The 26,362-nt window shown below is 40.1% G+C and overlaps 1 protein-coding gene across 10 annotated transcripts in view; it reads right to left on the minus strand.

Annotated features, from left to right (window-relative positions):
- The window catches only part of MEGF11 (multiple EGF like domains 11), a 285,557-nt gene that overhangs the window by 127,564 nt on the left and 131,631 nt on the right, over window positions 1-26,362 (minus strand). For 8 of the 10 annotated variants that reach the window (XM_074917685.1, XM_074917689.1, XM_074917687.1 and 5 more), the window contains exon 7: window positions 5,460-5,534. The exons of the other annotated variants lie outside the window; for them this stretch is intronic. In XM_074917685.1, the coding sequence (XP_074773786.1) occupies window positions 5,460-5,534 (75 nt within the window). The remainder of the gene's footprint in view (window positions 1-5,459; window positions 5,535-26,362) is intronic. 10 annotated transcript variants of the gene reach the window in all.

The following is a 26,362-nucleotide window of genomic DNA, read 5'->3' on the forward strand; positions in this document are numbered from 1 at the left end:
GTGATTTCTGTCTGGCATGGACAAAACTCCAACATCACCCTTAATAGTACAGTGCACTTTAATTAAAGACTGTGGGTAGCAAGCTGACTTTTTATAGTGTGTAAAGTCCATAAACCAAAGCCATTTATATAGCTGCCCACTAAACCTCACACCCCTTTAAAGGCATGGTGAGATCTTCCCCAAACCATTGCAATATTTCTGTTCCAAGAGTTTTTGGTATTGGTGATAGATGGCCAACTTGAAAGCAGGAGGAAGAGCAGCTCTTAACTTATCCATGAAACTTGAGCTAGTACAAGGAGAAGAAGTATAAAAGAGTCCTCATAGTTCTGTGTCTCCCTTAAGGACAACAGACTCCATTCCTTAGTGGCCTTAAGCTGCAAGGAAAGAGAATGGTTTGTGGCATGCAAATGCACAGGGCTGCAAAGCCCAATGTAAACCTCACTAAATAAATTAAAATCTCTTCACTGACCTAAGCTGGCTGTCTGTTAAAACCAAAACATTGAACTGAATTCAGATGCATAGAAATGAGGTGCTGATTTTTTTCTGGAAACCATGCTGGACTCCCTTCTGCACTTCTGGGGTCATTTCTGTCTCCTCTCATGCTGCCCTCTCGCCTCTGAGAGATACCTCATCAGCAGAAAAGGTATCACATTTGTTCTTCATCACTTCTTTCCTTAGAAATTCTCTGCTGCAGCAGATGAGAAACTTGGCAGCAGGGAGGCAGCAGGTGTGCTGAATGCTGCTCTCATCATCCCTCACACTGACTACTCTGCCTCATTAGTTATAACTCTATCGGTAAACCAACCAGGGTATGGGGCCAATATTAGCATGTGACTGCCCAGAACACTTGACTGGTACCACACTGTTAGGCCAGCATGAAACACTGTTTCTTCAAACCATGCACAGGAGTTAGCAGAGCCCAAGGACTAACCCCAGTGGGCAGGCTGGATGCAGCCAGTTTATCCAAGAGGATGCTACATTTGAGCTGTATGGACATGATCGAGGCTGTGCCAGTTAACCCCAGGGTCAGAAAATCACCTAATCCAACATCATACCTACTGTTTCCTTGGCTCCCTTTGTTTGGCAGACCCTAACTGTCATCTCCTGACTCATATGCAGATCTTTCAGTTCTCAGGGCCTAGGCTGCCTCAAAAAGAACAACCCCTTGCAGATAATATGGAGATAAATTTCATCCTTCCTCTAGAAATGTTAAAATAATTTGTCAGATGGTTTAGATCACTCTCTATAAATGCTGTGTCCTCATCAATACTCACCACTCTGCCAGTTTTTCTGTCATTTGCAAATTTTATCTGCAGTGACTTTGTATTTACTTCTAGATCATTAATATAAATATTGATAGGAGTGAGTCTAATACCAGAAGCCCACCAAAATACATTCAATTATTGTTCCACATTGACAACTGCTTTCTGAGATCTGTCATTTAGCTTTTATTCAATTTTTTAATGCATGTTATTGACAATCGTATAGAGTTAATTTTTTAATCAGAATATCTTTCAGAACTGAATCAAACATGTTACAAAAATTTGTTATATTTGCACAGCTACTCTAATTAAACTAGCATCTAAATCTGTGATCTCATCCAAGAATTATATCAGGTTTGTGTAGGATGATCAATTTCTTGTGAAAAACTAAACCTCATTTTAATTACTATCTTTTAATTTTTCATTGATTGAATCCAACTAGTATCCAATTTACTGTTTTTCCTCCTAGAGTTAACAACGTCTTGTCCAAAAATCTGCTCAGGATTGTGAAAACATGTAAGTTTTTGTTTGTTTTTATTAAAGGCTTCTTCTAAAATTAGAGGACACTCTGGAGGAAAGCGACTGACAACTTGCAATAGAGGCATCCCCAGAATAGTGACTTACTTGCTGGGCTGGCATATCAAGAAAGCCCAGGGGGAAGAAGGAATATCTGAGTCATCCTCAAAACTCCCCCTTTTCCAGGTCTCAAGCACAAATCAAAGAGCAATGGGGAATTGTTCGCATACTGCTTCGATGCAGGCAGAGATTGATTTTAAGCTGCACAATGTTACACAAGCCTCTTGCTCTGCAGCAGGGCTTGTCGGGAGGGACAGGGAGACCTCTCTGCTCTAAGGGCAGGGCAGAGAATTAATAGCACAGGCTGCTGATGTGTGCGTTAGCAGCAAAGTAGCTATTGCTTTTTTCTCCAGCTCACTCAGTCTTATCCTGTTTTCACAAAGGAATATGATTAAGATGTCAGTTGTTTAGATCCATTTTTAATATTTCCTGATCAAAAGTGGAAGCTTAGATAGCATGTAAGAACTGACTTTGATATTAAAGAGAGAGAGAAGAACAAATAGTTTAATTTGCTTCTTGTCTTTTTTGGCTTGGGATTTTGAAGCAGATGTTCATATGCAAACACAAAAAAACCATCTTCCATCCAAGTCTGAGCACATATCACATGGTTCAGAAAGAGATGTATAGTGAGGACTACAACAGCGTGCTTCCTGCTTGTAGTGTCACAAGAATGTCACAATGACCTGTGTAACTTATCTGAACATGGGATGAAAAAAAGGAGAGAATAAATCTTTAAAAAGGAACAAAATACTTGAAGTAACCCACACTCAGAAAACATGTGTAGTGTAAGTATGCTGTTTCAAGCATATCCATAGATTAAAAACTAGGAAAAACACAGATTGAGTATTACAATACGATTTTAATGATGATCTTAAGACACATAGAAGCAAGTAATGTTAAAAGAAAGGGGCTGATTTCTGGATCTTAAACCGATGAGACCACAGAGAAGCATGTGCTAAGCCTCTGGTTACTCAGAAACAGGGGAAACAGGCGCTTGGTATGGCCCAAATTCTAAAAGGCTGGAATGTCACATTTTGAAGAGGGCTTTGATTCTTTTTGGTCTTTGTATATATTGAGGAATTGAGAGCTAAACTGTGGAGACCAAAGCCAGACGCAAGGGGAAAACCCAACCAGCAAGGAATCAAACAGAAGGACATGTGATGTTTCACACATTCACTGTAACGCATAGCCTGAGAGGAAGGGTCCATTGTAGCAAGTGCCACCCACCTTCCATCTCCCCCAGGAAGAGGCACACAGCTTGCCAGAAGAACCTCCCCGCTCTCCCAGGCTGATGCCAAAGCAGGCGGCAAGTTAACCTGCTTGGGAAGCACGACCCATCTTGACTCGCTATTGCCCAGGAAGAGAACTGGCACAGCCACAGGCACAGGCTGGGAGCTTTCAAGGAGTAATCCTGCCCCATTCCCTTCAACCATGGAATCATCACAGATGGACATTATCACTGGTTCTACTATTTTCTATGGGTTTATGATTTTTAAAATGCTTTTTATACATTTAATCCCCACTTCTTTTCCAAGAACCTCAGAAGGACCCCCAGAAACACTTGCCAACTGTTTGTGATGAAGATGAAAGAGGAAGGGGAAGCAGACTACGAATATTAACAAGTAAAAAGTCTTAAGGTTTGGATATAAATCTGAGATGCTTGGTGCCACAGCAAGACAGTTCTTGAATTACATACCATTTAAAAGCCTGTTCCTGTAAGCACAGCTATAGATCCAGACCATACAGGTGTAAGTTACACATGTACATACACACATCCTAAGGGGTTTCATGGAGACATTGCCAGTTCTCTCTCTGACTCTATTTCTGTGGAAGCCAAAATGTGTCATGGGGACTTTTGTATCTCATAAGGTCCAAACACACCTCATGCATCTGTGTCATTAGACCTTGGAGAGGTCTCATCACAGCAATTGCAATCACCATCATATCGTGTTATAGGCCGAATGCTTCTTCCATGCTTGCTTCTAAATATGTTCAGGTTTCATATATGAAATGAAAACATTTAAAAATGTTTCTCCATGCTTAGACTTGTCTCAGTACACTGGTATTTCCTATGTATTAATGGAGCATAAGCTGAGTGCAAAATCTGGCCCTTCATACAATGGGCTATTTTCGGCATTGGGCCCAGATAAGAACAAAAAAATAATTGTCTGAATTTAATCAGTTGATGTTAGTTGGCAGTGCAAGAAGTCTTTATGCAGGTATTTATTTGTCCCAGCAATAACAAGAATATTGGAATTTATATCTAGGAGATAAGAGAGCACCTTGTCACTCAAGCACAGCTAACAAGGGAATCACTATTTGGTACAGACATGTAAATGTCAAATGCTTAGCCTGGTTATTATTGTAAATTCCATTTTTACAACCTTTTATTTTTAGAATGGTCTCTTAATTGATTTTTAATTATATTTTTCAATGACATTTAACTACACATGCTTTGTAAATATACCCACACATATGACAAAATATATTAAAGGAGAAAATACCGATACATTAGAGGAACTATCTTCACAGACTGCACTAAGAAGAAATTCTTGTGTGAGATCAAATTTGTTTTGGGTATAAGGGGATGCAGTTCTACCACAGACAGATGATACCAGTTGATTTGGTCCTCAGAATGTTAATGATACGCATCATCAACCCATCAGTACAGAGGTGCACTGCTCCTTCCTGATAGTCATCAAAATGGAATGGGATGTAAAACAGTTACCAGCTCAACCGGCCACAGGGTGATTCAAAGCAACTTCTAATCCACCTCAGCACAAAGCAGCTGGGGAGGCAATGGTTGCTGAAAATAATGTACTATAGCATTTTTCACTTATACAGTGTCTGTTATTTATCACAAGGGTCAAAATACAATGCCAAAGTATTATTTAAGCTAAAACATAAACAACACAGAGATTCTTTAACAGTGAGTCACAGCTATCTAACTTGTAGATCAAGACAGCAAACCAAACCTTAGGAAATGTAACTGCTTTTTATAACTGAAGATGAGATATGCCCAAGGAAATGTAAATGGTGTTATTTGGCTTTTGCATAAATAAGGAGTGAGAAGAAAATGAGGAATAACTTCCAATTCTGGGCCCTGAATGATTACTCAAGTTAAAATTGCCCAGGACATAGTGACCAAGTGCTGGCTTAACGTAAAGTTTTACAAGGTATTCAGTCATCAGAAGAGGTCAGGACATCTACCTCAGGAGCACCATGTTAGAGAAAAGCAGAAGGCAATGCATCTCAGGTCTCCAGTGTGGTGTTTTGGAGGTGTCAGATAGCACAGCCTGAGCATCAGACAGGACTGCAGCACACAGTCTGGCATTAAAAGATATAGCACTATAAATTGCATCGCTAAAACAGAGGTCTGGGATGGGTTAAAAAAGTTAACCCAGTTAACAAACGACAAAATCCTGGGAAGTCTGAAACGCTGTATGAAACTATTCAATTCCCTTGAGTTTCTGGCTCAGCATCCCTCAGGTTTGGGGTCCAAAGGATCATGTGCCATTCAAGAGAGAAACCATGCACAGGGAAAGGCTGGAACCAGCACCCTCAGATCCCACCACCCAAGGCACCCTACATTAGCCATTGAATTTGTTGGAAACCACTCACTGTTGTAGTTGCTGTTCCCACTAGTCTCTGCCGGTGCGGTGCTGTGCTCCCCCGGCCCTTCAGAGGTGGCCCTTCCTGACACGGAACGGGGAGAAAAAGGGAGACGAAACAAAGAGAGGGAAGAAGGGGACACAGGAGGGTAAAAGAAGGGAAAGGGAGCATTTGTAACCGAACTCTTCCAACAGCTTCGTTACACATACACACTGGGCACACTTAGGGCCTGCCAGCGACAGCTTTGCATTGGCCCTAACTGGCTCCAGGTCAGGCGTGAAGAAGCTGTTTCACACAAAAGCAGGTTCACGCAAGGGCTGCAGAGCAGGCAGGAACCCGGGGTGGTTTTGCAGGCTGTCCTTAACCTGCAGCCACACGCAGCTGGAAACTTCAACAAACCTGCACTACAGAAACTATTTTCCTCTTTTATTTTCCATTGAAAATGCTACTTTTTATTGAAAAAATTACAATTTCTGACTGGAAAACTCAATTTACTTCTTTTAACAATATTTTTCTGCCAAAAGTGCTTTTTTCCCCAAAAAATTCAATTTCCCATAGAAAGAACATCATGACAATTTTTGTAAATGAATGCTGTTGATGTATTTTATGGAAAATCAAAATGATAACTTGAAAAATACCACTTCCTGTGCTTTTATGAAAACACTGTATAACATTATTGAAGTCAGCAGGATAACAACAGGTGAAGGCCTGCACGTTTTTCACTCAGACTTGTATTTGCTGACAATTCACACATACCTTTTACATGGCCAGGATGTCATATTGTTATTAGTAAGGCTGTAATTTCATTATCAGTTACAGAAGCAGTGGAAAACACTGGAAAAAGCAGAATTTAGTATTTATACAATTCCCAAGTTTGACAATTATGGTGGAGGCATAGTGCTTTTGTTGTGGAAGGACCTGATTTCTTCATGTTGTGGAACTCATAAAAACCACAGGACTGGGGAATGACTATATTGATCTTGGATAAGATTCACTCCTGTGCAGAGATCCAGCACAAGCCAGTATATCACATAAATTTCGTTTAAGTCCATACTGGGGAATGAAGTGGCACGCAAATCACACATTATTGTTAACATAATGCTTTGTTCCTAAATATTGCTACTCCTGAGTAGACTACAAAATTCTTTCAGAGATTATAAAAATAATCCCCGTTCTGCAAATGGGGAGACCGAGACAATGAAAGGAGATAAAACTTGCCAAAGGTCACCCAGCAGGGAAGCAGAAGGGCTGGGATACATCCAGATGCCGGAGTAGAGATCTGTCTCCTGTCATTGCCCCTATATGTGGTACAAACATACAGTCGATGACAGCTTCTGCTCCACAAAGTGACTTCTCTAAAATGCCTCTTGTAAAGCGTGCTTGAGCAATGGGACCCAAGTGTTCATCACAAAATGCATTCATTAATTCATGCTGTTTATTTTGATTTTAATGGAACCTGATTTAATTGTGTTGTATATGTTCTGTATAGATAACTAATTCTCTTTTTTTTTTTTTCCTGTGGATACATATTTTACATGCTCTTTTTTCTTTGCAGCAGCAGCTTTTGCTCACTCATAGTTCCTCCTATGGGATCTGAGGAAAAGGAATGTAACTGGCATCCCTTTCCACCCTTTAATGAAACTAGGGTTCAGATTACTGTCATACTGTGAAGACTGGTAAAACATCTTTGCTGACAGTTTTAAAACTTCCAGAACACAGAAATTAAGCAAAAGTTAATTGGAAATCTCAGAGACAGATTTCAGTAGACAGCAATGCATGCTCAATTAATTAACTCTGAAAAAATGCAAGTACTACATTTCATATGTGTCATAAGCCCTAAGAACAATGAAAGTGTTTGTTAACAGACTTTTGGAGAAAAAAAGCTAAGTTTTTAAGTTGCAGTGCGTGCTGCACTTCTGCGTCTCAGCAAAAGCTGGCTGTAAAATAGAGTAAATGGTGGGTGTATTTTAGGGAACTACAAGTATACCTTCAGATCAATCCATTCCTGAACTTGTGCTGATGCTCAGAACAGTAATGGGAAAACAATCCTGCTAAGCTTTCTCGCAGCAAGGATAAAAATCCTTCCTTCACCACAGGTTGGCCCTCTTGTTTTCTGGGGAGGCAAATACATCGTTGCACTGAGGATCCAACAATTCTTTGTTATTCCTTTTAAAAGTAAACATATATGCACCTGTACATAGGAATGGTTACTTTTTTCTTTGGCCATAAAGTGCCCAAGTGGCCATTTAAGCATATAATGCTTCACCTAATTGCATAACCATGAATATTCATGTACAAATTGTAATTACAAGTGCATGTTCATCGTGCATGTACGGTCTTTGTTTTACTATTTTTAATTGCCAGAACACAAAATATTTCAAAATATAAGTGAACTGTTGGATTCAGATTTGCAAACTGCCTGCTCAAAGGCTGAAAGGCGAATAAAGGTACTAGCCCAAGGAAATGTGCAATTCAGCTTGGTGCTGTGAACAGTTAAAGCAAGCTAATGCAGATCCCAGCCTCGCCTTCCCAGTCTTTGCACATTCAGAATCCCACCAGTTCCCATTTTACTGTGCACATGACCACCAGACAAATTTAACCACAAACCTTTGAAAAGATTCTGGAATTCAGGTTGGCCTAACAGCAGGTAACAGTGAGAAATCCACTTCCCTTCAGACGGATGAAGTGATAGAAATGCAAGGTAGACCGAAAAGAATCGATTTGTCATGACCAGTAAAAGAGAGCTGAAGCTTATGTTTTCATTTCTGATACCTAAACTGGCAAAGCACTTCAGAAGCTGACATTTATTGATCATGCAGCCTCAAAACAATACTGGTGAAGTTCAGAGCCCATACAGGCAAAAGACATGCATTAAATACAACAGGAAAGTTGATAGCAGAAGAAAAATGAGAAATAAATTCCATTTACAGACTTGGCATGTGTATGGGAAGCATATAGCCACTTTTACCAGCAAGAAAGTGCTGGGATTACATGGCTTTTTCTTTCATGTTAGGTCACCATTTTGAGATGCAGAGTGGATGTTGTGCCTGTTAATGTCACTGGCCTCAATCATGCAATCCTTAATCAGGCAGAAATCCCTGCAGTTTTGCCCATATAAGAATTACAGACTCAGTTATAGGTCTTCTGGTGCAGATTTGACCCCTGCTGCCTCCCTGCCGCAATAAAACTCCTAAACCCGCTTGGATCATTACTTCTACAACTTGCCAGAGGGCATGGGAGTGCAGCATTTATGCTGTTGCTTTCTGGTTTTAACCAAGAGTTGAGGCTTCATCCAGTGACTGTACTGGCCAACATACAGCAAGAGAAACAGTCTAAACCAGATACAGGGATAGTAGGGATTACTTGTCCCAGAATAATCACTCTCTCTGCCAACTCTACCTCCATGCAAAACAACAACTTGCTAGTCCTTGCTCAGCCAGTGCCAGTATGCCCTTTTTTAGAACAAAAAAAATAGGTTTCCTTAATGGTGTAAAAAGGTTATTAGGATTGTTTATTCTAAGGTCTGAAATGTGTATTCAATTCTCAATTTGCTTATATGTCTTTTAATTATATCAACATTGGTGTTCTGTCTTTGTGGTGGTAATTGGAAATTGATATAAAATCAAGACTAGAAAACTTTAAGCACTGCAGTGACTGGAGTTGTTTTTCACAGCATTTATCATCTTACTGCTTGTTTTTCAGAATTAAATTTCCAACACAATTCTCTTTTTAACATACAATATTAGGTGAAAATATTAAACATGTTCACTGGCAGATGATGTCTATTTATCAGAGACAAGCACAATAGAAGCCATACCCTGCTAAATTCTGAGCCTGAAATTCACTAAATTACATAATTCAGCATTAAAGGGGAAGGGATATACATCTGGGAGATTTTCTGCAGAAAGAATCTTAAAAACCTTTGGCATAGCCTGGATGTGAACGTATAGGAGACCAATACAAAAATCATGTGTGCTTGGGTGACAAACAGAATGATGGTGGTGTCCCTCAGAATTCACAGAGGAGATAGTAGACAGGGCAGAGGGAGAGAGGAGAGGAGAGGAGAGGAGAGGAGAGGAGAGGAGAGGAGAGGAGAGGAGAGGAGAGGAGAGGAGAGGAGAGGAGAGGAGAGGAGATGCAGATACTTCTGTTCTGAAACACAAATGATGTGTGCTGTCCAGACCGACAGACTAGTTAAATTTGTTTCTTGAAATGAGATTATGTGTAGGCAAACACATACACAAATGAGATTATGTGTAAGTGGAGAAGGGAAGGAGACCAAAACTGATTTAAAGAGGGGACAGTCATCATTGTCAAGAAGAGACAAAAGGAAAAGAAGAATGAGGGTGATAGCATTTGGAGGGGGGGGGGGGGGGGGCCTTGGCCAAGAAAGAAGTACTATGCCAGACTGAAAACTCTGTGATTGCACTGGAGAAAAGGAGGTCCAGACAGCACCTGGAACCATGGATTGTGAGCCAGAGCAGCTTGCACATTCACATCTGTGAAAAGAGGCCCAGACATTAAGCGAGATTAAAAGTCTTTTCAAAAGAAAAAGAGAAGGAAGAAGAGTGACCCAAGCAAAAGCAAAAGCAGCTCCTGAATGGCACCAATGGCTTTTGATCTGGAAAATGCCTCAAAGGGGAAATGTGTAAGCAGGAAGATAGTATCTATCTATCTATCTATCTATCTATCTATCTATCTATCTATCCATCCATCTATCCATCTATCTACACATACATATACTTTCATAACTATAGATAACTAAAGATGTACAGCCATGAGTACAACAAACACAAATCTATATGCACACAGGCACATACATGCATATATAAAGACACAGAAATACACAGGCTATAAAAAAGTGTATTACATATATATGTATAAAATATGTAGAACAGAGATGAAATATAAAGTATACGTACACCTTATTAATACACATTGAATGTATAATGTTTAGTCAGAATCGAAATATTCAGGTGTAAATGTGCACTCAGATATGAGATATTCACCTGGATAAAATTCAAAACTTCTTGTAGTCTGTACAAGTATTCCTACAATGTTAGTGGCCTGGTTGTATACAAAGGCTGTGATTTAGACTGAACTTAAAATCCCCATGAAATCAATTCTTCTGAATTGTAGTGTTGGAATTGCTTCTTCCAATTCCAAATGTTTAAAATTGTACGAGGAGACATTAACTACAAACTCATCTGAATGCATTGTTATCCCATAGTCATTTGGCCTCAATCCTGAAGTAACAACCAGTAAAGCGTGTTCTTACATGTAGCCAAAGGCCACTTTCAGGATGGGCCTTCAGCCTCCAAGTGATCTGTAGAAGCTGCTGAGTATCAAAGCCGACTCAAGACAGCTGAAATAATTCTCCATTGAAATCTAAATGAACATTTTGATAATGACAAATGCCATACATCATTAGAGTTCTTTATTCAAGGTGCACTTCATGCTTTATTTACCATATTTTAATAGGCAATAATAACGGAATAATAAATGGGGAAAAAGATGAGTTTTGTTGTCTTTGTTCAAATTTCTCAGTGTGAGAGAGCAACATGTGTCTAATTTTTCATATATCCTTGAACAGCCTGAAATGACAGATTGCCCATAATCTGTTATAAAATCTCAGTGCCAGAACATGACAATAGATAGCACCATGGAGTGTCTTGGTTATCTCAAAGGGAATAATTTAACACTAACCAATAGCAGAAGGGTGACCCAGTTCGAAGAGGCCTGGGGAGAGATACATTGCTGGTGGCTCCAACCATGTGTGGCTACATGCAGGCACAGTTAAAAGGCAGATTAATAGGCAGTCAGGTGTGAGGAAGAAAGCCAAGGAGCCCTACTGTGGAACACACGGCATTTATCCTATTTTGTAAAGCACTTTATGAATTAACCTAGGCTGGTCCTTTTTAAATAGTGAGCATCCAAAGATTCACACCAGCATTTCTCCAGCCTGATCTGTATTCCAAAACAGTACTGCTCACATAAATCTCAGTGTTGTTTTTTAGTAGAGAGTAAAAGGGAAAAAAGAAAAGCTGCCGTTAAATCAATAGGCTGCATTGCACACCACAGTATATGAAAGTAATAGTGCTGTGCTTATCATTTGAGCTGCCACCAACTAATTGCTGTAACCTGCACTTCATTATCCTCTGTAATATGGTTACAATAACAGAGGAAGACAAATAAGGAAAATTGTCTTTCTACAGGCCAGTCTTTACTCGCAGGGTGAGTTCTTATTCAAATGCATCTATCTGGATGAATAAGATTTACCAGATTACACATTGACTTAAAAGGTTTAATACCAGCAGTAATGGAGAGCTGCCTTAGGAAATATTTTCACAGGCACACTTTTGGGATCTGGCACAAAAAAGTCTTTCCTGCTGCTTTTGTACCCACCATGGTCTCTCTTAGCTCTCCCCGCATTTAAGTCAGCAATGCTGGCAGACAGAAAACCCGATTCCTATGAAACACTTAACATACCTTATGTCTTCCCTGAATCAGGTCTTCCAGTCATTCACACACCAGAGAGGTGGTCTGATTCTTTTGATGTTAAATTAGGTACCATAACTAATAAAACTGCCTACACTGATTATCAAGCAGAAACAGGCAAAGAATATTATGGATAGGAGAAAAGATTTTGGGCTCTGGCAAGAAAGAATAAAAGTATCTGATCATTAATGTGTGTCCTAGTTAAACAAAATCCTTTGTTGCGGCAAAAAAGATGAACTGTAGAAAATCTGAATGAAACATCCAATACCCACATTATGGCCACTGGTCTCTGGTGGTGTTCCGAAGGGGAAGAGGAGCCTCCCAGCCCTCACCTGTTGCTTCTAAATTCTCTGCAAGAGCTCAGTTTTCCCCATTGGATGTAAAGGATGTGCACAGGACCAGAAGGAAGAGAGAATGGGGAAGCTATCATTACAAAGTCTTTATTTATGCTAATGGTTCTCAAAAGCATCAGTGTTCCTATGCGAAGACATACGGACTTTATGAGACACTGCAATGAAAACAGAAGTTTCACTAATCGAATGAATGCATTTATAAATTGCATTTTGTTAATTCCATGGTAGTCTCACACACAAGTGTATCAAAAGTCAGCACTTACCCTAGGCATACACAACATTCACAAATATGACTAATATTTGTCTACAACAAATGGCATAATTGCATTAAGGCATGAATATGCATAATTAAAGACATCCATAGGTGAAGAAGCACAAAAAAAGCATAACAAAGAAAAATGTTGCTGAACCATTGCTTTTCCAAAGCCTTCCAAACCAAATTGGAGGTAACTAATTGCCCAATATGGTGTGTTACGACAGCCATTCCATAATAATGGCTGTGAGGTAGTTTCCATCCTTATCCCATGCTGAGCTCTCCTTTAAACTTCTGCATTTTTCTAACTCCTTCTGGAGACAAGATGCTCTTTTTGTTTTCTGCTTGGTTACAAACTAGTTATGATCAAGAATCTCTCTTGGAAAACAGTACTACATAAGTGTCCATAATTATGTGTAAACTAGCTCTAAATATTCAAGGACCACCATAATACATAAAAGTAAATCTAAACACGACCATGATTCAGTGTCTCATTTGTATTATTTCAAATGCTCTGCTACTTAATGATGTTTTGAATTGTTTTATGATTATTATAACCTCTTTGATAGTTAAATCAATCAAATCACCATTGCTGTGGTTCATCAAATATACATCTCTAGAAAGATGGTACTTCCCTTGCATACTGCCAAGGAAAAACAGCATTCCTTTATTATATATGTGATCGGCTAGTCGTCTTATTCTAGAAATGCGGTGAAATAGTGCCTTGGAGGTAATAGTTAAATATTTTTGCATATGTTTACAGAGTTTCTATTTCTCTTAGAAAGAAAAATACATAAATTACACTGCACACCGTTATGTAGCCAATGGCATGTATTGACTGCAATATGTTACTCAACACTTCTTCATACCAGCCATTTACATACACTACTAGAAATTCATCCAGCATTTTTTCTTCACAACTATACTGTATCACACTGATTTTGCTTTTCAATTTTATTAAACCAGTCTTTCAGAAGCTTTTCTACATTTATGTGGATACCAGCTTTTCTGTGAACAGCATTAAAAAGAACTACTTGTCTTAGCACTGCATTGACATTATCATGGTACATTGCTTTAAAATATCACTTGTAACTGTAATATTAGCATAATAAAATGTTTTAAATTTGCCTACTGTGTCTCAGAAATTGCCCTGATGTTGAATTACTTCTCATAGTACATTAACAATTATTCTAATAATTGTCAGGAGCAGTGATGGACATTTTGTTCTTCTAAATGAAGGGAGATCACAGCTCCAAGGACACAGGCAGTTTATTAAATTTCATAACTCTTGGCTTCCAGGTAGGCGATGTGGAAGACTTATACATATATATCAATTACAAGTTTATTGTACTAATATCTTGTAGGATTAGAGCATCTGCAAGCTGCAGTTTTATGCAAAACTCAAGATCAAGGCTTCCCATGCAGTGATTCCCATTACTGCATAATAAAGATGAATGCAACCCAGTGTTGCTCAGAAAGACCGTTAACTAAATGAAGAAAGCAGTTCAGTGAATGTGGAATCTGTACAGGAGCCAAATCGAACTCCCTCTTATAACTCAGAGATGCAACATTTGGGCAGCTGCCCAAGGAAGGAAAGAGAAGAAAAACCAAGTCTGCATGCATTTTTATTTCTCACTAACTATAAGCCCGTGGTTATAAAATCTAACTAAATTCTTCTTTTCTTTATATGCACTGTTCCAGACTCATTAACCCATGTATTCTTGATTATAGGAATGTAATTGATATGCAGGCCATGTTAAATGCATCATGATAACTCTGCAGTTAGGGATATAACATATTCCCACTAAATTTCAGTACGATGCAGTCCAAAGTGAAAACAAGATAAAAAGAATTCAGAAGATGAGAACTCAGTGGGGTTTCATAATCCTGATCATGTGTACAGTTGAGAGGCAGAGATCTAAATGACCTGGACAAATCTGCATAAAGTTTTTTTGAAAACATAAATGAATTCCTGAAGTAATGACTCCATCAACACATGGGATTGTATCTCCACCTCTCCCACTCTTCACTTCTGCTTGCAGAAGACGACTTGCATAATAAGTAGAAACTGCATTTACAATGTACTATTTTTTGAGCCTTTAGGATGAACACTGTTCAACCTGACTACCTGGTGGATATATTTAATAATGTATCACAAATGTCTCTGCTGTGCCCGATTCTAAGAAGAGAAACAAGGAGTGATAGTATCTAAACATTGGTTTGCTACACAACTTTCAAAATATAAAGGGCTGAACACTAATGTAACCTCTGCATTGCACAGTCAAAGTAGAGAATTTGGCATTCACGATGTGTTCCCAATTTGACCCATCACTCTGAGGAAAGTTACCAAAGAATGCTGGCATGGGATGGTTAGGATGCTGGCTTGGAAAGAAGTTACATTTGGTAACCAAAAGTAGAGTTCTGATCAAATTGAAACAATGATATATACCTGACACGAGACAGCAAACCCTCTGAGGTTATCACAGCTGAAAGTGGCTTCAGAAGCTGTTCCTGGACAACATGGAAGCGCATGACTCGAGAGAATCCTCTGGCACATACCATTCCAGTACTGCTTTCTATAGTGGTCTATGCTGTCAGGGTCCTGGGTGCCCTGACGGCCCTTGATGGCCCTGCCCAGCCACACCTGGGGCCGCCACCCACTGTCCCTGTCCAAGGAGTCAGACGCTCCATTTCAGCTCAGCCCTTCAGTCCCAGAGACCCTCAGTCCCTGCCTGAGCTATGCTGTAGATGTGTTTGTCTCCAGCTCTGTCCCAGCCAGGCCTCTGCCTGTTGACCCCTGGACTGATGCCCTGGCCTGCCCTTGGACCAGCGCCCTCACCATGGACCCGCTTGACAGCCGCTGTACCACCCCCGAGTATCTCGAGCAGGTCTCCTAAAACAGGCTTTCAAAGAGTGACTCATGAGGAGCAAGCAAGGAAACGTACAAGATGACAGTATGCCACTTTATATATGTCTGCATGAGATGCAAAACATTTTGATCAGTCACCTTCTGTAAACTCAGAAATGGAAGTCTGAGATATCAGCATTGGTCAGCCACAGAAAAAAAACCCCATGCTTTACGTAGAACAGATCAAAAAGGTGACAAAACCAGGCCTAATCAAATGTGGCATGGATAAAAGCCAATGTTTAATGCTAATGAATTTTTACAGATAACTCTTTCATCAGTAGGGGCAACGCCACTCACTGGATTGGAAGACTTACAGTTACTTGCAGATTTGCCAGTATATTGACAGGCAGAGAAGGCATTAACTGCAAACTTAAAAGTCTAGGCATGTTTTAAGTGGCAAATCAGAAAAGCAAAGCTAAGAAATCAAATATTAAAGCATGCAAGAAGTTCTTAAGGACCCTGTTACTAAACTAGAGATGTATTTCATATATCCTAATAATTTCCCAGTATAATAATTCTATAATTTAAACTGCTGATAATACTTTTTACTTAAAACAGGGTTAAACTTGTACATTTCTGAAATAATGTTTTTTAAATCATAGGTCACTTGTTCGTGATAATCAGTCTGTGACATCACTCATGTTAATGTTAAACATATGGTCAAATGTAATACTACATTATTTATTGCTACATTATGTTACATAATCCAAGTGCAAAACATACAAAAAGTCAAGAAGCTGAACCCTGCACTTAGTTATGTTAATTCCCTCAAGTATGATGATATTTCATTGTACCTCTTAATAGCCAAATCTTTTCTGCATCTCAACTGATGCTTGGCAGCCTGGGTAAGAAAGATGTGGGTGATCCATTCCTGTAGCTGAGATCACACCCTGCCTGCAAGTGCCTCACCAGATGGTCAGCATATTGCATTTTCCCCTTGGTAACATCCTTTTTTCTCCCTGCATCTGGAACTCAAGTAGGAAAATACTTATGTTGTTTCCTATAGTGCTGAAGGTAGGGACGTATCCTCAGCTACTGCACAGTGCAGCTACCCATGTCTATACAGTATCGTGCTTTAAGTTGAGATATATCTCAATTTTGTATTCTTATTTCACCTTCTCACAGTCTGTTGATTCACCAGTCAGGTAACTACTGTCACTTTGATCAAGAATTTCCACAAAACAATTGCTTATTTGATCTCAGATGCTTGAAGTGTTGCTTATTCTATTCCAGTGCTGCTTTGAAATGGGCTTTTAACATTCATGACTTCCACCTAAGATGCCTTTATTAGTTGATCAAAAGGTTTTCTTGACCCCATTTAAAACTTCAGGAGCTCTCCCTGCCTATTGTCCCCTAATTAGAGTCACGGTCCCACTGAAGTCCCGAGCTGACGCTGTTTTCCAGAGGCTTGTGTCTGAACAGAAAACACTGAGTCATACAGTAGGTTATTGGTAGCTTTACAGCAAGTCCTGTGAAGTACCAGCGCTCCACACGAGGTCACAAGTGTGAGCTGATGAGATTGTATTCACTTTATTGTTTCCTTGCTCTGAGCACCAAAGAATGTAATAGCTTTTTAAAAATCCTGTGTTTGCATTAACCTATAATGTGTTCTGGATGGAATGACTTCTTTATTGTAACATTTTAGCAACAGCTTCAGAGCTTTGAAAAGACATCATTTTAATATGCACAGTGTTCACCTCCTCAAATAGCTGATACTTCTAAACACTTTTCAAAAGAGTTAAAAATGTTCCCAGTAGTATTTTAGGAGTTCATCTCCAATTTCTTTAGAAAACAACATCCTGAAATCACCAACCATTCTGGAGACTACGCTACAAAGACAGCTTGGCAAAGAGTGAATTCAAGTGTGCTGCCTTAAAAGTGACGGTGGTGAGTTGACCAGGCTGGAGGCCAGGTGCCCCCCAGTCTGCTCTATCGCTCCCCTCCTCAGCCAGGCAGCGGAGAGAACTATAATGAAAGGCTCCTGGGTCGAGATAAGGATGAGGAGAGATCACTCACCAATTACCATCATGTGCAAAACAGACTTGACTTGGAGAAACCAACTTAATGGAAAATAAAGGCAAATCTTAAAAACCACCTTCCCTCCACCCCTCCTTTCTTCCTGGGATCAGCTTTACTCTTTTCCTCTCCCCCACCAGTACAGGGGGACGGGGAATGGGGGTTGTGTTCAGTTCATCAACTGTTGTCTCTGCCTCTCCTTCCTCCTCAGGGGGAGGACTCCTCACACTCTTCCCCTGCTCCAGCGTGGGTCCCTCCTGCGGGAGACAGCCCTCCATGAACATCTCCAACGTCTTTCCCACGGGCTGGAGCTCTTCACAAACTGCTCCGTGTGGGTCCCTCCCACGGGGTGCAGCCCCTCAGGAACAGGCTGCTCCAGCGTGGGTCCCTCACGGGGTCACAGCTCCTACCAGCAAACCTGCTCCAGCATGGGCTCCTCTCTCCGCGGGGCCACAGGTCCTGCCAGGAGCCTGCTCCAGCACAGGCTTCCCATGGGGTCATAGCTTCCTCCGGGCACTCTCCTGCTTTGGTGTGGGGTCCCCCACGGGCTGCAGGTGGGTATCTGCTCCCCCGTGGGCCTCCATGGGTGCAGGGCACAGCTGCCTCACCATGGGCTGCCCCACAGGCTGCAGGGGAATCTGCTCCAGCGCCTGGAGCAACTCCTCCTCCCCTCCTCCACTGACCTTGGTGTCTGCAGGGTTGTTTCTCTTAAATAGTCTCACTCTTCTCTTCTCCAGCTGCAGTTGCAGTTTTTTCCCCCCTTCTTAAATACGTTATCCCAGAGGCGCTACCACTGTCACTGATGGGCTCGGCCTTGGCCAGCGGTGGGTCCATCTCTGACTCAGCAGCCATCAGTTCCATTGGACATGGAGGAAGGTTCTACAGCTTCTTACAGAAGCCACTCCTGCAGCCCCCTCACTACCAAAACCTTGCCGCAAACCCAATACAGTGACTGTCACTTTTTAAAACGGCTACAGCAGTTGAAGGGAAGATCCCTACAACCCAGTGAAACTGAAATTGCCCACTTGCTTCATTTCTGTGATAAAAACTAGTTGCAGAAGAAAATCTTTGAAAGCTCTTCATATCAGAAACATAAATCTCATTTTCAGAAGTGATAGAAAGCTTAAAAGCTGAAGTGGCTTTGATTGTCTAAAATGTTTGTGCTGCAACTCATTAGATGTATCTATGCTAGTCTAAAATCAGGTAATTCTGGCATTGCTGGCAATACACACAGGGCATCACCGAACTCAACACTGACTGCCAGGCCACTCAAGGAGCAACGTGCAGAGAGCTTCTTGCATTTCACCCGCCTTACTAACAATATTTTAACTTGGCAGGTTAAATCTGGTTTGTTTATGTGTACTTGTACTGTGATCGTAAGTAACAGATAGATATATCCATTTTCAAAATGCACTTTAAGAATTTTGAGAATTCCACCCCCAGTTATTCTTTGTTAATGTCTCTAGATGAGGTCAAATTCCTCTTTCACTTTCACAGATTTGTAATACTGTCTCTTCCCTCCAGACCAATTTTGGTTTGTCTATAAACCATTAGATTCAAGGAGTTACTCCAGAGTAACACCGGTGTGCGATTAGAATATAAACCAGAGGGAATTGCCTCTGTGTGCTATACCATACTACCATTCTCTCCTTTTCCCTTTTTTTTTTTCACTCTCTCCTAGTTATCCCTCCCAGGCATCTTCCAAATCCCTTTATTGGGTTTAGCATTTAACAAAGAAGCAATGAACCCACAGAATTCTCCTTTCACTACTAGAGTATCACAACAGCATCTTGCTTTATTCACGAATACTATTTCATCACAGTATCAAACTTGTTCCCAGGGAAGAGTATATTGTCTATATTTTTATATATAGGCAATAAATAATCATTTGCAATGAATTATTTTTAATTCTTATTTTAACAACATCAACACCAGCACCTCTAACTATGTCTCTAGCACACACACATACTCTGAGAAAGAGAAGGAATACAAATCCATACCATAAATTAAACAAAATAAAAACCAACTCCACCCACCACAGTGGCAGCCTGCCCACTAATCCACCTCCTCAGTACAGAACCAAACTTTTGAGTCTACAGCTGCTGCCATTTCTGAGGTCATCTCACAAAACTACCTTTGCCCTGAATCCATCTCCTCAAAACCATACCCAGAGGGAAAATTGCCCTTTGAACAGCTGCAGGGTTTCTCTATGCATGGACAAGGAGAACTGTGAACTTTCTGCACTGTGGGAAGAGAAACTCTTGGATCATCAATAACCTAAATAACATAACAGCTCAGAGACTTGGCTAAAAGACCTTACAGTCATGATATTTTGCATATTCAAAAGCACAACAATATCTGGAGAGTTTGATTTGCTTTAAGACATTTAAGATTCCTCTGATCTCTATTCAGAGGGACCGCCAGCATACCTAAATAAAATTTACATTTACATGCACCAGGATATGGAAAATTGTCTCAAGAATATGAATTCAAACTTGGCAAAACTTATGTAAAACATTTTTTCTGCAAATCTATCTAAAATACACAGTTTGGCAGTATAGGGTGAACAGTTTATTTGCATGCATTTCAGATGACCCACTTAATTCATACCTGGCTTTTCCACATCACTTATGCATTGATCTCAGAATCACATCACGTAAAACCTTCAGACCATCCACCCCGTGTTGTAGGGCAGCTAAAGTCTCTTAAGCAATAGTGACCATATTCCACTACCATTCCATAAATGAATTCCCACTGAAGTCAATGGGATCTCACATAAAAAATCAATGTTGGATGTGTCCCCAGGCAATATGTTTTCCTCAACCATAGGTTACCATTTTGGTGATGGACATGAGTTCACATTACTGTTGACAAGTTTTACATACCTAATTAATTCCCTGAGCTTCCTATTAAAACTTCATGCAGAGTCTAGCCACAGTCTAGAGGTGGCATTTTTTGCCGGAGAAAATTCAACCTATTTGATACATGATCCTATCACTTTTTAATAAAACAGGAACTAATCTTGACATCTGAGTCAACAGGCATTTCATCCAAGAACAGGATAAAGGTGACAGGATTTGATGGAAAGTCGTGGTTTTTCTATACAGTACACTGAGAGCTCGCATGCTAAGACAGCACCATTGTACAGAAGCAGAGCAAAACTTGCTTCATACTAATCTATACAATAAACTAAATGGAACTCTTGAAGGATAAATGAACATGTAAGACACAGCGATACAATTCTCTATTACTGATGATGATTTAGGCTGTGAATAAAGCCAGAAAGCCTACTGTCTAGGCCCCTAGGATCCTTTGCTCCCAAATAAAAGAGTGCTCTGCATGGGGACTCTCAGGCATTACGCACACAATTGATAGGCTTTTCAAAAGTTGCTCATAATGACAGCACTTATTCCAGCCAGACACTTACCCATATGCTTAAATTTAAACGTGCTTAAAACCATTTCTATTCAGCAAAGCATGCGATTAATTTTAAGCATGTGTTTAAAAGCTTTGTTGAACTAGGTTTAAACAAGTAGACACTGTGAGCAAGGAGAACAGACAAAAAAGCGACCACAGAGCTGGAGCCAGCCAAATCTAAGCAGAGTCAGGTCTCTGGGACCTGCAGGAATGGGATGCCAGCCCAGCACAGACCGTCCCCAACACCACCACGGACTCAGTTTTCATACAAATAGCACAATGGTAAGGAAAAGTTACAATCTGTTAATGTTCTGACCAGCTGCTTTTCAGACCATATCATGGGGTCAGGTTCGAAGGAGTAATAAACATGCTTGAAAGAGGATTCAAAATGCAAGCTTAGCTCCTGTTGGGGTGAATCTTCCCCTCCTCTCCACCTGTCCCCTTGTCCTGCTTGTTCATTAATGGTTCATCTCTGATTTCAGAGAAATACATGTTAACTGAAATGTGTTTAAACACTCAGGGTTTAGAGCGTTGTCCCCATGAATCTGAGGAAGACCCCTTCTGATGTTCAGTTATGCTTCAAAGCATGTTTGTGATAATTTCTGTGGCAACATTCCTTCTGGGAAGTCCAGGTGACAGCAGGGCTGAACCAGGGCCTGGCAGAGTCCTGGGGAACATCCCAGGGAGTTTGGTTAGTTGCTCTGTCAATCTGTCCTAGGGACACTCAAGGGGCCAGGGACAGACTGGATGCTCTAATATCAAAAGTTGCTGCAGTGTGTAAGAGGCTCTACTTTTGCATTTCCTTGCAGGGAACAAAGAGAGGCATAAAACCTTTCACTCAGTTGCTGAAGTCTTCATTGTTGCAAAAATAAAGTAGCTGGATAGGAGCTGGAGCCATTCAGCAATTAACTGACATTTAAAAAAACAATTCTTTTGCAACATTCAGGCAACTCTTTATTATCTAGTTAATGGTAGCACTTACCAAAGCTAATTTTATGTGTAATAAAACTTCATTACTATCCTTTCTTTTGAGAGAAGGGGTGCAGAGGACAATTGGAATAAGAAACATATGGTTTCTTATACTTTATCAGTCATATATGTGTATATGATGTATCACAGCTATCTAAAACCTTTCTAAAGCCTTTCTTTTTTTTCCCTCTTTTCTGGCTGTGTAACTGCTGTATTCTTTCATGTCAGAGGTCACCTATCAAATTCTACTCTTCTTTTTTCTTTCTGATCACAAATCAATGATGAGGACAACAGAAGGTTAGATCTTTTTGAAAAATAGCACTCATGTTGCTGTTTGCTTATTAAAGGTCTGCAGAGTCTCTCTCAGGCAGAGACTCCTAAGCATCACGTTCCAAATCAGTAAACTGGGTGCTTGCTGACCCCCCTGATGAGCTGCAGCTGAGAAAAGATGGATTAACTGTCTGCCCAAGCTGCCCTGCTCCAGCCTTTGGATTCTCGCTGGGTACTGGCAGAGTAGCAGTTGGTGTTAAGATGCAAGGAAAATGAAGGGAGAGCGGGGGGCACTGTCACAGTGAAAGGTGGTGAGATGACATGGCTTTTAACTCTTTTTCAATCAAAAGAGTTTTTCAGCTAGCCCATCTCAATTCAAGTGGATCTGGTTTTCTATGAGGCACTGTGATTAGCCTGATAATTGTTGTATTCAGAGAGAAAAAAGTGGACAGATTGATATTTCATATGGTATAGATGTAAAAGCATAAAACTCATATTTTATAAAGAAGTCACAGATTCGTGGAGTACGCATACTATTTTCTAACACAAAGAAAGGAGACAGCAACAAACCTGAACCGGTTCTGCATAGCAATCTTTAAAGAAAGCATGGGGTCTTCCTCAGTGGGAAAATTTCAGTCTCTATCAGATCACTGCATAATTTAGGTGTTTTCATGGCTGTTCTGCCAGCCTGACCTCACAGTAAACAATGCTATTTTCTGCAGGTGAAGAGCTACGGCGAATAGCTATAGGTTCATGCTTTAAAAAGTTGTCCATTGTCACTGCTGAGGCTACATCAATTGACACCCACTGAGGATCTGCTTGTATCACTTCTCTGTAGGCTCAAGCAAAAGTAGCTGGACTGTGTGGAAAAGGCACTTATTAAAATACAAACACTTCTATCACAAAGAAACATCATCTGGAAAGTGCTGGCAAAGTATATTTTGTTCTCTCCTTTTCCTATTTGTTCTAGCGGGACAAGCCAAACTCAGCTGTCACTCGCAATGCTGCAAACAAAACAAGCTGGTGTAAATTGACAAAACTCCATCTGGGGTTGAAAGTACTAATTTACACCAAGTGAGGACCTGAGCCACAGGCTAATTTTACTGGTGTTTTTCAGCTGTAACCCAAGGTAGGATTTTTCTCTGTATCTTTCATTTCTGTTTAAGTTGAACCAATGTTATGAATATGTTTAACAATGAGCACCCCAGGGACAGCTTGGTAAACCAAGCGAGAGAGAGAAGAAAGAAATTATAGATCTGTTTTTCAGACATTACAATGTATGCTCAACGCAGTGATCATGGCTTTATGCATACCATATCCTCACTCTGACAGGGGAATAGGCACATGCATTACTGCAAAAGTCAAAGGCACTGAGTGGAGGAGCAGTGATTTTTAAAAAATTGTGATTTGGACCCAATTGTTTTCCATTCTTTGTAATTACTTTAACTTTCAACATCAGCTTTTCTTGTGAGCAATTCAGTAAGCAAATCAATTTCCCTTTTTCCTAGGAGAGACTCTGTCTAGGTTTAACTTTAAAAAAAAACGCTACGCAATGGGGTATTTCAGAAGTGTGTTCTTCATCTGAAAGCAGCTTTTTTCATTATTTCAGCGGCAGGTATACTCTGTATCCGTTTCCATCTAACTTTCCACAGACAGGTATATTTACTCTACCATATATCTGGTAGTGATATCCTTTAAAAATATAGGAGGGAACTCAAGAATCCCAGCTTTTCACTGTGATATACAGAACTTTCTCCTAATCATGGGATGGCTTAAGATATAAAATATTATGTAGAAACCATTGGAAAGCAATTGCAAACTATTTTAGGCAGGCTTCATTACTATCTCAGCGATCTGCACTGGTGGATTCATGACAACTTCGGTCTCTGTAGTAATTCTAGTAAAATGATACTGCGTGTCTTTGGAATATCTTTGGGAGACACTTTTTCTGAAAAGCATGTGGCACGTAAAAGCTGTGGGGCAGAACAGCACTGAAGTGTGAAAGCACTCAGCTGGGGCAGCCAGAGGATTGAGTTTCATGCCAAACTCACCCTGTTGTAGTCTTTTAGACCATGTCGTAGGACTGGATGTTCCTTCATGCTAATTCGGTGCAGTCTTACAGCATTTGCTTTGCCTTAATCACATGCATATGCATATGTAAACTTGGCCTAGGATGTGCTAAATGCTTTTCTAAATATGGATGAACTTCAGAATTGGAGCCTTATCACAGTCATATTCCCACCTTTGTGAAATGTAAGAAGCAGTGGGAGGTGGTTTTCGCTTTGCAGTATCATAAAAATACAATGTTAAAACTGGCTTCGTGCCTATTGTACGGGAAATGATCTGAGAACCTTGCATTTAAAGAGAAGTGGCTGACCTACTGTGAAACACGAATAATGTCCCACATTTCATGCCTTGGTCTGCCCATCAGAATGCCCTCTCCGAGATTTAAGTATTGTTTTTGTATTTCTTCAGTATTTTGAGATGAAAGGTGCTAATGTACCAAACATCATTATTAAATGAAATTCACTGCATAGTTGGAATATCTGAAAGCCTGATGTTATCTGAGACACACTGGGAACTGTGTTACTTCACAAAGTAACTATTCCACTTTACAAAGAATCTCAACATTTATATAGCTGAAAGAATGATTTAAAAAATATATTTTTAATTTTAAATTAGACTTTTTAATCAAAGCGGTAGATTGCAGCAGCTACACCAAAGCTAAATGAGTGACTCAGTTCCTAGTGAGGATGTTCTTTAAACAGACGAGAAAAGTTTCAGACTGAAAAGTTTATTACAATTATAAATGTCTTCTGTAAGTACAAACTAGAAAGGAAGCCTTCTTAGGAATGAGAATTTAAAGTATATTCTTTGCATCAAACGGTGCTGAATTTTTGCTCTTTTTTTTCATCCTCTGTTTTTACTGGACATTTAGAGCCCCTCTAGTAAGTGTGTTTATGAATTTACTCTTGACTGTTTTGGTTTTCTGACTCCCAAAAGGGTCAGTAAATGTTTTTTTCTGAATAAGTTTTCCAGTGAGGCAGAGAAAAGAATCTTACTCAATGATCGCTAGAGAGGTGCACATGGCATGGCAGAGTTGCTGCCGACACTGATGCATTTGTGCTATATAAGGTCTATTTGTCCCTTCAGTTCCATTTCCAGCTATGAAAATTGCAGTAGGTTGGAGGATTTGTTCGCTCTCGGTGATTCCATGCAATTTTACATCACTACAGACTGCACTATCAGTTTATGAATTCAGGCTTTAAAACCCCATGAGAAGCCTTGATTGTGGAAGTACAAACTCCATCCTAACTTTACATCCTAAATATCTACAGGCATAAGCACGTGTTTAAGTCTACAGACTGGCTTTGGGACAGGTGTAGCAGTACAAGCAGCAACATAAGCAAACCAGTGTTCACCCTCTACAGCTCTGACCAGACCAGTGCCCCTAGAAGTCAACAGAAACCCTGCAGTAAGCTGGTATAGAGATACAGAAAAAGCCCACAAAAAAGAATGAACTTCACTGTTCCAAAAATGTGGTCCATATGGCACTACCTATTTGTGTGTTTTCTGTTGGCTGACTATTACATACTTCATGACAGATAAGAGCATTAACTGTTCTACCAGTAGAACACATGGAGACCGCACACCACCTCACACACAGAAGTTGCCACTGATTTCCAGCTCTGGACTGGATCCTCCACCTGCCCTTCTGCTTCTCCCTGACTGTTTCATTTTCTTTATTCTTTCATCTGTGTTATCAAGCATCTGTTTGCATACACTAAGAAGAAATTATTTAGCTGTTACTCTGGAATGCTAGGGCTAAAGAACATGAACCCTATTGTACAGTGTATCTTCCTAGTTTATGCAGCTGTTGTGATGATTAAGTAGTTAATGCTATGAAATACTTAGAACATGAAGGGACATAGCTATATAAATGCAAGTATCCATTAATTATTCTTATATAATGTCAAGCAGAGGGCAAGCCAGCTAATACAACCAAAACTCTAGTATGTACTTCCAAACATGGAGAAAAATTCACCAGATAAAACCAAATTTTCTATTTAATATCGTTGCTACATCTCTTCAAATTTTATGTATGGAACAGTTTTGCAACTGGACCACTGTTTAATAGTGTCTTCTAAATGCTGACTTTAAAAGTGCTATTTTCTTCTGAGCAGAACTTAGTTGATCCAGATATTTCAACATTTATGACCCTAGCAGT

This window comes from Athene noctua, chromosome 13 (genome assembly GCF_965140245.1).
Source record: "Athene noctua chromosome 13, bAthNoc1.hap1.1, whole genome shotgun sequence".
NCBI lineage: Eukaryota > Metazoa > Chordata > Aves > Strigiformes > Strigidae > Athene > Athene noctua.